Source organism: Mustela putorius, unplaced genomic scaffold (assembly GCF_011764305.1).
Source record: "Mustela putorius furo isolate JIRA1106 unplaced genomic scaffold, ASM1176430v1.1 tig00003909_pilon_pilon_pilon, whole genome shotgun sequence".
Taxonomy (NCBI): Eukaryota; Metazoa; Chordata; class Mammalia; order Carnivora; family Mustelidae; genus Mustela; species Mustela putorius.
In genome coordinates, this window is record NW_025422057.1 from 35,373,245 (window position 1) to 35,386,081 (window position 12,837).

Below are 12,837 nucleotides of genomic sequence, written 5' to 3' on the forward strand. Positions count from 1 at the left end.
CCTGGGAGCAGAACAAGTCCTTCAATAAACTTTAATATTTTTTTCCCAAAATCTATTTAGGCTTGGTTTATTTTTTCTTAAAGATTTTATTATTTCAGAGAGACAGAGTGAGTGTCTGTGATATACTTTTTTTTAAAAATCAAAAACCTAAAATAGTTCAATTTTTAAAAAACTATAACCAATAACAACATGTTTATGATTTTTAGAACATTAAGATTAGATAAAAGTCAACTATTACATAATAAGAAAAAAATACAAGAAAAATTTCATGCCACTGGTATCCCAATGACAAATTTAATCCTGAAAATAAACTCAAAAGTTAATGATTCTTGGAATACTCATCGTTTTGAAAGTGAAAATCTAGATATTAAAAAAAAAATGTGGTAGTTTTAAGAGAACAAATGTAACCCATAACTTCTGATGGGTAAAGGACATAAAAGACTACTCACAGGTATGGAGGCATTCCGTCACTGTAGTTGGCTTGATCAGGTACCCTTTACAGATGTAGCAGGTGATGTAAGGATTGAAATCTTTCACCAAGTGTTTCCTTTGGGTAGCCATTCGTGGTTAACTAGGCTTTAGTAGTTCAGGCAAAGAGGGGTAGTAAGTGGATGAAGTTTGATCCCAGGAGCTGGTATGGAGTTCCCAACTGGATGTCCTGAGGCATGAGAACTAACATCCAGATTTATCATGAGATCGCTGGTCATCACTCCTTTTGGTGATCTGGCTTTCCCATATCTGTTTCCACAGTAATTTTAAAAAGATAAGAGAAAAAAGTGTCAAATTCCTCATACTATATTAATAACATATTAGCGGCAAGTGTTACATGCTCCCAATTAGGTGAATGGGTGAACAGAACATGTCTCTTACTATCACATTAATTTGTAAACCTGCTATGATTTAATTCAGGATAACAGATACATCAAATCCTGGAGCCTTCACTATGAACTCTAAAAAATGACACCCAAGGTGGTTAACTCCAGTTTTGGTATCTTTACCTCTACAGTAATGCATTTTAACTATCTGCTTGACTGCTTTGTTAGGAGTTCTTACCAATACAGGTTATAAGATTCAAAACTGAAGTCACTGTCCTCCCTACCAATATGCTTCCTATTTCCATTTTGTACATCTGGTCAGCGAAATCAAGTTGATGTCCTTTTCTATTCCATCCATAGCCACCCTACTTAAGCTTACTTCTCCACCTGCAGTCCATCTTCATTCTGCCAGCTTTATTTTATTCTATCACATTCGGGTCTTCTTCTCAGAGACTGCCAATGTCTCCTTTTTACAAACAGAAAGACATTTAAATTCCTTAGCTTTCCATATAAGACCTTCCACAGGCTGACGTTAGCATACCCTTCAACACTTTTCTTTAGGCAAACTGAAAGGATCACTCTCTCACAGTCCATTCTGCATGGGCAATATACTCTGTGCCCAACAAGCCCTCCCTTATTTTGTCTAAATCCTACCTACATCCTTTGAAACCCTTCTCCAAATTTACCCTCACTGTACTCTCAAGTTTAATCCTTCTTTTTTTGTAACATTTTCCTTTTGATTCATAGTTACATTCATTCTTTAGGTCCTCTATTAGACTACACAATCTCTGATAGCAACTACTCACATTTAGTAAATGTATAACCTAGGCAACGTTACTTATTCTCTCTAAATCCGTTTGTTTAAACTGTAAAATAAAAATAAGAGTGCCAGTTCCCTAAGAGTAGTGAGGATTAAATGAGACCATATACATAAAGCTAGCACACAGTAAAAGCTAAAAGTCATTATTTTCCCCCCAGAAATATTTAGCCTTGTTGGCTGGTAGATGGGATTGTTAAAGAAAAAATAAAGTTTAAAAGGTTTCTCACAAACAAATGTGTTCTCTGAGAAAACAAGGTATTGATTTCCCAAGTTAATCCTATAAACAGGAACTTTTCTTCTATCTTAGCTGTTAACTCACAGTTATAAAGCAAGCGGGGAGGCAAAAGGCATCATTCCACGGACACATCGCCATTAAGAATGTGCATGGAATAGGTTCTGCGTGATCCCATCCCACTCGCTCAGGAAAGTTATGCCCAGGGTGTAACATAAAGGGAGCATAAATAACAGCCAAGGGGGTCTGGGTTCTGGTCCTTTGCCCTGTATGACCTTCAGTAAGGCATTTAATACCCGTGCCCGGGTCTCAGCTTCTCCGCTATACATAAGGACTAACGGCCCTGCCTTTTCCACAGGTTTGCCAGGAAGCTCCAGAGCTGAGAGTCTTCTGAAAGAGGAAATGCACGGTCCCGACCTCGGGAGGTATGAAGAGAGTAAGCCACAGAGCCCTGTCACCAAGACAGTTAAAGGAAGCAAGTACTTGCAGTGACGGGGCGACACGGAACTTTTCCGCGTCCTCCGGCGGGACCCGGCGCCACGGCCCTGGGCGGTCCGAGCACTAGTCCGACCCGCCGGCCCGGCAGGTGCGCGGGCCCGGGCCGGGAGGACGCGCTGCTCCGGCCCGGCCGGGGCTACGCGTGGGAGGACGCGCCGCCTCCCCCGGGGCCGAGCGCCGGCAGCCCGCCGCCCTCTCCGCGCCCGAGGGCAGGACGCGGTTCCGAAGCCCCCGGAGCCCCGCTAGCCACCCCTATTCCCGGCCCCGAGGGGCTCTCCCGGCTTCAGGCAAGGCCGGCCGCGGCAGGTGCCTAGAGATGCCGCTCCCGCCCCAGGCGCAAACTTGCGCTGGGAGCGCGGGGGCGGCCTGGGCCCCTCGGCCGCCTCTCCAGCCCGCCCGGTACCTACCCCGCGGCCGCCGCCGCCGCCGCCACCACCGCTCCTCGCCCGCCAGCGCGCCGGCCTCAGAGGGAAGGAAAGTGAAAGAGAAACAGCGCCCGCCGCGGCCTGGCCGGTCCCCGCGCCCCGTCCGCCCTCCCCCTGCAGGCGGGAGCGCGCCGGCTCCGCGGGGCCACTCGGCTCGGGCCCGATAGGGCGCGGCGGGCCTCGGGGCCCAGGGCCGGTGCCGCCTCCAAGGGCAACTCCACCCCCTTTCAACCGCCGGGGCCGCCGGCCGGCCACGCCCCCGGCCACGCCCCCGGCGCCACGCCCGCAGGCCACGCCCGCCTGCCCGCGCTCCTAGCAGGTGCCTTAGCCTCTCCGCTCGCCCTGCTGCGGTGGCTTCAGTGCGACACGTGGCCTTGGCCAAATTTTATCTCGGTTCTTCTCCTCATCACCCCTCCCGGTTGTTTTCATCATAACAATGTCTGGTACATTTTCCCTGGTGGGTTTAAAAGCAGTGGTCAGTGTTGACAATGAGTCACCCTGCGAAAGTGTCTACTCAGCTGCGTCTTCCCCAAGCCAGTCCCACCTGCGCGCAGCGGGGACGAAGACATTCCTTGATTTGCACCTTATGCAAAAATCACTAATGAACTTGCTACTGTGGGGTGGGGGCTGTTGATGACCGTAAGCAAGCAGGAACGTTGTGGTGGGGGCATGGGGGGGTTCGTGGGTGGGAGTATCAGAAGAAAGGTAAAGAGTTATTACTATTTGCAAGGTTAAAAACAAACACCCCAGGTCTCTTTCTAGTGGCTTTGAGATCTACAAGAGACCATTCACTGCTAAAGATTTATTCAAAGGCATGCATTAAAGGATTCCTTAACGTCATTCAATCCTATTCTACTGCATTCCAAAAACTTACAAATTTCTACCGCAACCTCTATTTTGCTAAACATTAAATTAGACCTGGTTCTTTGCTTCTTAGAAGACTGCAATCAAGTAATCCTAGGGTGTCAGGCAAATCAGTGTGGTCTCCACCAGTAAAACAAAAGTTAAAACAAACATCCCAAAGGAAATCAGTAAAGGGTGGTTTCAATTTATGTATTAGAGGAAAAGGTGTTGTAATTACATCATTCTGCTTCTGTATAAGTGAGAGTGGTGGGGGCTGGGGAACTGACAGTACTGGGTTGGGGTGGAGGATTAATGCAAAGTATTTGTTTTATCTCCTATTGAAAGTAGTCACTATCCTTATTATCAGAGGGATAGATTGTGGAGATGGTTCTAGTGGTAAACCAACAAACCCAACAACCATTGGTCCAGCAACCAAACAGGTGTTCCAAGATCTATTTCAAATTTGAATACATCAAAACAGTAGAGAAAGACATCTTTTAAAACATATCTAATTTATAGTTAATCTTATGTAGAGGGAACATAACATATAAAAAATACCATTGCTAATATCACAGCGGGAGCAATACATTTTCTCAAACAGCTTTCAAGGACCACATTTTTATAGTCCCTGTAAGAACCATTTTGCAAAAGCATACATGCCAATTTCTAAGCTAGGATCAGCTTCAATAAGTCAAGCACTCACAATGAGCACAGAAAACAAGTTTGGTTAAATGACTTTATAGGTGAAGGGTACTTTCAGATCTTTCATCTCAGAGAAAAAACAGATCAAAATGTGAAAAGTCACCCTGTTTCAAGCAATGGAATACACTACTGTATATACTATTATATATTGGTATTTTCCTATTTTGCATCTGAACCCATTAAAAAAATGTTTTTAAAGAATAACACTTAATAGAGGTCCAAGGCGGGGGGCTTAAATGTGATTGGTGATTGATAGTAAGTGGGATTAATCAACATTCCCTGAGGAAATGAGTTCGAGGATGGATATTAGGACGGCTTTCCTTAGAAATGGAAGGAGTGAGGAATATGCTAGAGTAGGACCGGAAGACAGGTGTAGAGGGTGCATTGCCATAACCCAGACTGCAGACAGTGGACTTAGGAGTGGGAGAGAGAAACACAGCCTTTGTAAGGAAATCTGTGCCTGTGTCCCTGGAGGATCTGTAGTAAAATGTTCAGTGGTTTCTCCTTTTCCCTCTTCAGCAACCACCCCACCTGGGAATGCTTTCCAGTAACTCACTTCTCAGTCCTCTGGTTCTGGCGGTGGGGCTGGAACAAACCATAGAAGCCTCAATGTGAGAGGGCAGCTCTGATAACAAATCTCGAGTACCAGTGGGGCCCTCAAATAAACAAAGACCTGGAAGCAATTGGATATGCAGGACTGGGGGTGGGGAGGCAGATAAAAGAATCATAGCTGGGATTCCCCTTATCATGAATCTACTTCAGCCTTCTCATTTTACAAATGTAGAAACCAAGATCCTGAAAAGTGGCAAGTTCATAATCACAGACCTGCTTTTGGTAAAACCAAGACCAAAACAAAGGTACCAGTTCCATAGCATTTACATTTCTCAAGGGAACTTCTTAAGTCCAGGATTTCAAGAGAGGTTGGGTAAGAAACGTGTTAACTTGAAAGAAAATAAGGAACAAAGGGAGAGAAGAGTGGGTGAAGGGAGAGAGACAAATAACTGTCTATATGGTCTCAAGGAGGAAGCTGCCACTGGTGAGTTCCTACCAAAGAAGCCTAATCCCAAAGCAGAAACTTGTTTCATTTGATCATTGATCCAGACTCTTCCAGGGAACCACAAATGGCTCTTGGTAACTCTAGCAACTACTTGGATCTACCCGTATACCTAACAAACATTTTCAATACTTATATTTTATGTCTAGATTTTTATTTCAGTTAAGGCTGGGAAGGGATAATTCTATACTGAAAAGTTTGCATTCTGTCTTTGGCTAATATATTATCCATGAACTGATGTTTAATAGCATAATGTATAAAAATGGGGTTAGAACTTTACATTTCCCCTGGGATATTAAATGAGATGGCTTCTTCATTTTTGTAAATTATTTTATGTACCTCAGTATGCTAGTTAATCTTTTTATATAGAATATCTCTAACATAAAATTATCTTCTATAAAAGTCTTCTTACAGAGATTTTAGAAAATAGTAAAATTTAAAGCATTCCCCTGGGTCCAAATGTATTTATTTTATAGCCATGGATATGACAGCTCAAAATCTATGACTACCTAAAATCAGTGATGGGGGTATGAGAAGGGAACAGAACCGAAGTTCCTCCAATCACCCTCAGCCATGTCTCTTTTTCTCGTAATGCACCTCTCCCCTGTAATCAATAATTCTCAAGGACTCTCTCTACTAAATGTCTCTTGAATCCTTCCACTTAACCTGACCAGGTTGAGATTATTATTATCTCTACCCTCCATTACTTCAATGAATTCTTAGCTATAGCTCTTATCTGTACAACCATTCCTCATAGCACAACCAGAGGACTCTCTAACTACAAATTGGATCATGCTGTTCCCCAGTTTAAAAACCTCTGTTCTTAGGTTGATGCTCAAACACTTAATAAGCCCTTTCCAGATCCCCATCATGTCTATAGCATTTCCCCTGAACTTATTCTTTTGCCCTAAAGAACATTTTTACCCTCTAGCTAGAAAGATGGGTCTTCTTCCTTTCAAAAGCGCATCCTGTCCCAACTTCCTTACCCCTCCCCTCCCTTGCTAAATCTGGTCAACCCTTGTTTATCCTTCAGTTATCTGACAATATCAAAGACTACCTTCCCAGACACCTTGATGTTTTTGAAGAGCGTCTTTGATATACATATACAACATACATACATAACAACTCAACTTACTCTCTCAAGTCCCACATCACACTGTCTTGAACTGACTGGTTAACCTCCTACTAGTGCATAAGCCCAGGTGACCCATGGCTTGATTGTGCTTCACTAGCAGAACAGATGACAAAATGGTAAGCGTTTAAATAAATACTGGCTGAAAAGCTGAATATTTGCACGCACTCTAAGACGTATTCTGTGTATTCTTTGTCTGGCTTCTTCTTGGAGGGATCTTTCCAAAGATATGTTAGGCATAATCCCTGCAATCTAGGACTACTAATTAAAATCACAACAGGGAATAGAGACTTATCCACAGGAAACAATTATAGAGCAATACACCAAATTTATTAATAAAGTATTAAATGACAAAAACTCCAGCTGAAGGAAGGAGTGCTACTGATGGTCAAAAAATTAGCCCTACATGCTCAAGACTCTGCCAGTAATAAAGACTGCAAGGGAAAATACTAAAAGCTACGGATATGAAAAATAAATGGGAATGTCAGAAAAAAAGAGAGAAATTAAGTCAATACACCTAAAAGGAAGTACAGATAAATAGCGTTAGGTAGAGGGACAAGATTAGTCTATGAAAGACTGTGCAACTAGCTAAATAAATATTTTAAAGTGCCTTAAGTACATTATGCTAAAAAGACAGACTAACAAAACTTGTTTTTTTCCCCCCTCTTTTGAGAGGCAGAAAAAACTAGCTGTATTTTCTTTACTGCAATTTCAACAGTTGGCTGGAGCAAGTTCCATTTATACTGGAAGAACAGAGAATGTAACTAAAATAGGTACAGACTATAAGGAAAAACTGCATTTACTCCCATCACTCCCATCATCAGGGCTGTGGATACTTTAAAACATCATGACAAAACCACAACTGTTATTTTGGGAGGTCAGATTAAATCCTTCAGGATCACCAGTGGACAAATGACTGACATGCAGAAACTAAGAATATTCCATCAAATTTGAATGTAGATGATTCTAACTTAGGAGTGATTATAGAAAAGTTAGGGAAAAAAGCCCTACCAAAAAAAGATATGAAATTCAAATGGGGCAAGTGCAAGATAAAAATTTAGTGACATAAACATTCAAATACCAGAGGAGACTAGGCACATGATTTGAAAAAGTCGTCATTTTAGAGGTAGCTGTGGTTCAGAGGAAGGGACACTGGACCTAGAAAGAGAACCTGGTTTTCTGTCAGGGCAAGTCACTTAAGCTCCCTTGGCTTCATTTTCTTTTTATGAAAACTGAGATTAATGTTACCTTAATCACTAGTCTTTTCTTTCTATATTTGTGTGTTATTATAATGAGCATATAGAAGATTAAATGAGATAAGTTTTTTTTAAAATTATCAGCTGTAAAGGACTGTAAAAATATAAGGTTTAAGTGTCAATCCTGTAGACCCCCAGCAGTCGAATAGTACCTGGTAATCCTGTACCACCCAGCAGAGGTCCTGGATGCTGAGAGAGTTTACAGGATGAATGAGACACTCCAGGCAAGGCCATGAATGTAGGACACAGCATAAAGTAAGGCATGCAATGGTCACCAAGTATTCCTTCCTCTGGACTCAGTATTTATCACACCCAATTTTTAAAAAGATGGGAAAACCCAAGTATTTCATACTAAGCAATTCAAAGACACACAAAGAAAACTAATTCCCCCCAAATGTGTAATAAACTGGGTTAGTTCAACATTGCATTAGTGTGTGTTAAATCTTTATTTACTCCTCTCAGATGAAGGGGTAGCAGAAATGTAATGTTTTCCATTAAAATGCAAAATCTCTGGGCATGGTCACAGTCAAGTCCTCACGAACCATCTCTGGAGCTAGGAGCTCCTTGCTCACCAGGATTAGTAGACTTCTTAGTCTAAAGGAAGGGAGAGAGGCCAGGGAAGGGCAGGAGGCTTTAGTTATGACTTAACACTTTAGCAGGATATTAACTGTAACACTTTGCTGGCTGGGAGGTCCGGGAACCAGCAGGAGGAAGGCAAGTGTAACTGAAAGAGAAGAGCAAAGCACCAAAGACAACCTTCTCTCTTGAACTTCACAATTCTGTCTTGGATCAAAACCAAACCAAACCAAACCAAGAAAACACTCTTGAACACAAAAAGCAAATTAGTGTGTGTTCATATGGTCTTCAACTATTCACACTTAATGACTAAGATACTGATTACTTTGTGTTCAGGTTTGCAGGAAAACTAAGAGAACACAGGCCTAAATTAAAGCAGGGCAACATGACTTATGAGGTAGATAGTCTTAATTCTTGGGCTTCAGGGTGATAAACCCCACAGAAGTTTCAGAAGCTATGTAATAGCTTGTCTGTGATAGTTCAAGAAGAAAGAAACAGTATGTGTCTTCAATGGTTTCTTCACTTCTGTCTGTTGTAAGGGGTTATCCTTGCTGACTGGAAAAGATCCTACCACTTACCAAAACCTCCTAATAGATTCTTGATGAGAAGCTGAAAAAAGCACTAGCATCCAAGCATCTTAGAACACATGATGAAGGAGAATACAAAATGGTTCATAGAAAGTGGTTATAATAATAAAATAATATCTTTGATATATTAAAAAACAAAAGTGGTTAGCAGCATAAGCTCCATGAAGACAGGGCTTTTATCATTACTGTTGTATCCCTTGAATCAATTCTAAAACATAACAGGATCTCTGGGGTGCCCAGGTGGCTCAGTTGGTTAAGCGGCTGCCTTCAGCTCAGGTCACGATTCCAGGGTCCTGGGATCGAGCCCCTCATCAAGCTCCCTGCTCAGCAGAGAGCCTGTTTCTCTCTCTCCCTCTGCCTGCTGCTCTGCTTACTTATGCTCTCTACCTCTCTGTCAAATAAATAAATAAAATCTTTTAAAAAATTAAAAAAAAATAACAGGATCTCATTAAATATTTGTTGGAATAAATGAATGAACAGATGAACAAGCAAATAAATGAAATCTGACTTTGCAGTCAAGACTGCCAACGTTCAAGTTCTGGTACAATCTCTCTTTTTAAGATTTTATTTATTTGAGAGAGAAAGACAGAATGAGAGAGAGAGAGAGATCAAGAGCAGGGGGAGGGGCAGAGGGAGAAGCAGACTACCCACTAAGCAGGGACCTTCCCATCCCCACCCCCCATGTGGAACTTGATCCCAGGCCCTGGGATCATGACCTGAGCCAAAGGCAGACACTTAACTGACTGAGCCATCCAAATGCTGTGGGCACAGTCTCTTACTGGCTATATGTCATAGGGCAAAGAACTATTCTGTCTCTCAGTTTCCTCATAACCTAAATGGATATAATAAAAGTACGTATTTCAGGGGGGCTTAAGGGGATTTTAAGGAGATAATACCAGCAATGCACTTAGTACACTTAGTAAGCAAACAACACTGAATTCATCTTGAGAATTTCGTATCCATATCCTTCCCCACTATTTGGACAAAACAGCAATAAAACAAAAGACATAATTTAAGGCCCAATGACAAACAAATACTTAGAACAAATGCATTAGTATGATCTACTTGCTTTGAGGATGTATGTACAGGCAACACTGAGTCACCTAACTTTCCTGACAGTTGCCCTTTCTTGACCTATAAGAATTTTAAAGTAAGGTTACTTCTAAGAGGCAAATGAGTAAAATATGAAAATCACAACTTAAATTACTCAAGGTGAAATCAAGAAATAGGATGCACAGAAATCTAAAGAATTTTATGAACACTCAAAATTCCAAATGAGTGACCTAGGGATAGTCTTAGGGAGGCAGAACTGAAATGTGATAGTAAACTAAAATATAATCAATTATATTTTATCCCATCTGGGTAGCTTTATGCAAACAGAAAAAGAATGATGAGCAAAGGGCAAGATGTGAGTTGTGCATAGGCAGCATTGTCTAGGACAGGGAGACACTGAATTTGGCAAATTTTGAACTAGTCACCAGGGAAGTATGCTCTGAGCCTACCCATCATTGGTTCACGAGACTTGAATGATCATGCCTCATCTTTGACTCTGATTCCAATGACCACAAAGTTACTTTCTGAGTATTCATTTGTGTTCCCTTATACCAAAATTCTGGAAGCAAATTCCTGAAGTGCGAAATTAATATTTGCAACTATTCTACTATAAATTTTAAGATTTTTTAAAAACTATAGCTGACTAATACTATGACACTACTGAATTCCTTCGAGAAAGATAATAAAATGTGCTATTTTAAGAGCTGAGAATATTAAGTTGATCAGTTTCTTTGGGCCAAGTCAAGTGGTAAATAAGTCAGGGATAAGGCTAGAATTTTCTTGGTTCTGTAAAGCACATTTCCTTCAATTAAGAAAAAATTTTGGATAAGCTAGTTACAAAAGGACAAGCATTGTATGATTCTATTCAAATGAAGTATCTACAGTAGTCAAATTCATAGAGACAAAAAGTACAATGGTAGTTGCCAGAACTAGGGGTAGGGGGAGTGGAGAGTTAGGTTACTGGGTATAGAGTTTCAGTTTAGGTTGGTGAAAAAGTTCTGAAGATAGATGGTGGACATGGTTGTACAACAATATGAATGTATTTAATGCCATTGAACTACACACCTGAAACATGGTTAACATGGTAAAATTTATTTTATGTATATTTTGCCATGATAAAAAGGAAGAAAAAGCTTCCTTTTCTAAAAAGGAAAAGAAGATCACAGCAAACAATTAAGACCATTGGCAAATTGGCTCATGACCATTCATGAGCCTTGGTCTACCCATCTATGACATTGCTTTAGACTTGGGATACATGATCTCTAATGACCCTTAAAGTTCTTCAATTATGGGTTTTACAATTTGGAAGCATTACCCAGAGCAGGGGCTGGCAAATTTTATCTGTAAGGGTTAGATGGTAAATATCTCAGGCTTTGTGGATTACATGGTTTCTGTTGTAACTCCATTCTACCCATATAGGGTAAATCTGCCCAAAACAACACATAAACAAACAAATGGGTATAGCTGTGTTCCAATAAAACTTTATTTAAGAAACAGGTGGCAAACTAGATTGGCCTTTGGGGTATTATTTGCCAATTCCTGATCAAGAGCATATCTCTGTGAACACGTACAGATGATATCCAATACAAACTTTCCTGTGTCCCAGTGTTGAAAACTTCTACAATCCCAATAAGCTCTTGTCTTAGTGTAACACCTTAACTTTATGATTTCTATTTTCCAGGCAATGAATAGAATAGATAGAATGGCTTAACTACTGTCATCATCACCACCATCATCATCACTATCATCATCATTGAATAACTCAGACAGAAACGAACTTTCACTATTTAGAAGCTAAATATAATCTGATCTTTCTCCTACATCACAATGGAGAAAGTCTGGCAACACAGAGGAAAGGAATATTAAATAAAAACATTCTCTCGTGTTCGCTGAAGAGCAGACTTAGTCTCTCACCTCCAACTTCAAGACACTGTATAGTCCCAGTGGCATTTAAAGAGAAAGTATTTCCCCATTCTACCTGGGATTCTAGAGTGCTAATCTAAGAGAAAAAAACAGGGCTTCGAGGGGTAAGCTATCTGCTTATAGACTTTGAGATAGCACTACAAGCTGGCCTGACCTGGGAAGTCCTGCTAGAATGTGTGCCTATGTCACTGCCAGTCTCCCCATGGTCAGCTTCAGCAGCCTGGTCCTGGTCTGAGAAGAGGCCATAAAGGCAAGGTGGTAAGTGTTCACCATCCTGCTTCCTTTAAAGAACAGCAGCTCCAACAAGAGAAGACATATTTAAAAGGAGGATACTGGAGCTGTGGGAAGTAGATCTGGCTTGACAGTCTGAGGAGAGGGAGGGATGCTTCTATTCTTATGATGAAGCTGATAGGCTGTAATGATATGCTTCCCTTCCAGCTTTCTGGATGGACTGTTCTAGGCAAATCAAGAAGAATCTGTGGAAAGGGTAAAAGAGTTTCGAAGTACTTTTCACATAAGTTATCATAACTGAGGTCCATTCACTACTATACTTCTAAATTACAAAGGAGGAGGCTTTAATATTAGATCATTTGAATATTGGCATTTTAATTGACTAAATTAAGAAAACTGCAGAAAAATCCAAGGAAGAGAGGCAATTACATGTACTCATTTGTGCTTTTAAAAGGTAAGTTTTGTCAAGAATTGTTGTTCTTGATTTGAACAACTTACAGTGGTACTTCACTTCCTAAAAATTTTAGAAGAATGATGCTTATCACAAATACTGACAAGGAAGTTAATTGGAACTTGATAATTATAAATTAGTATATCAGTTTCCTTTATAGTATTTCCTGAACAATTAATCATTTTTTTACCAATAAAGTCTGAAGTTTTAAGTGGAGTACTCATTTCTGCTGGAAAAGG

The 12,837-nt window shown here is 40.9% G+C and overlaps 1 protein-coding gene across 3 annotated transcripts in view; it reads right to left on the bottom strand.

Moving 5' to 3' along the window:
* The window catches only part of PCGF5 (polycomb group ring finger 5), a 123,671-nt gene that overhangs the window by 72,676 nt on the left and 38,158 nt on the right, over positions 1-12,837 (bottom strand). Inside the window, exons 1-2 of one of the 3 annotated variants that reach the window (XM_045068905.1) lie at positions 2,773-3,001; positions 450-738 (exon numbers count right to left, since the gene is read on the bottom strand). In XM_045068905.1, coding sequence (XP_044924840.1) covers positions 450-561 — 112 coding nt within the window. In that variant the 5' untranslated portion in view covers positions 562-738; positions 2,773-3,001. Of the gene's footprint in view, positions 1-449; positions 739-2,772; positions 3,002-12,837 lie in introns of those variants that run through there. The other 2 variants (XM_045068903.1, XM_045068904.1) reach the window with 2 other exon arrangements.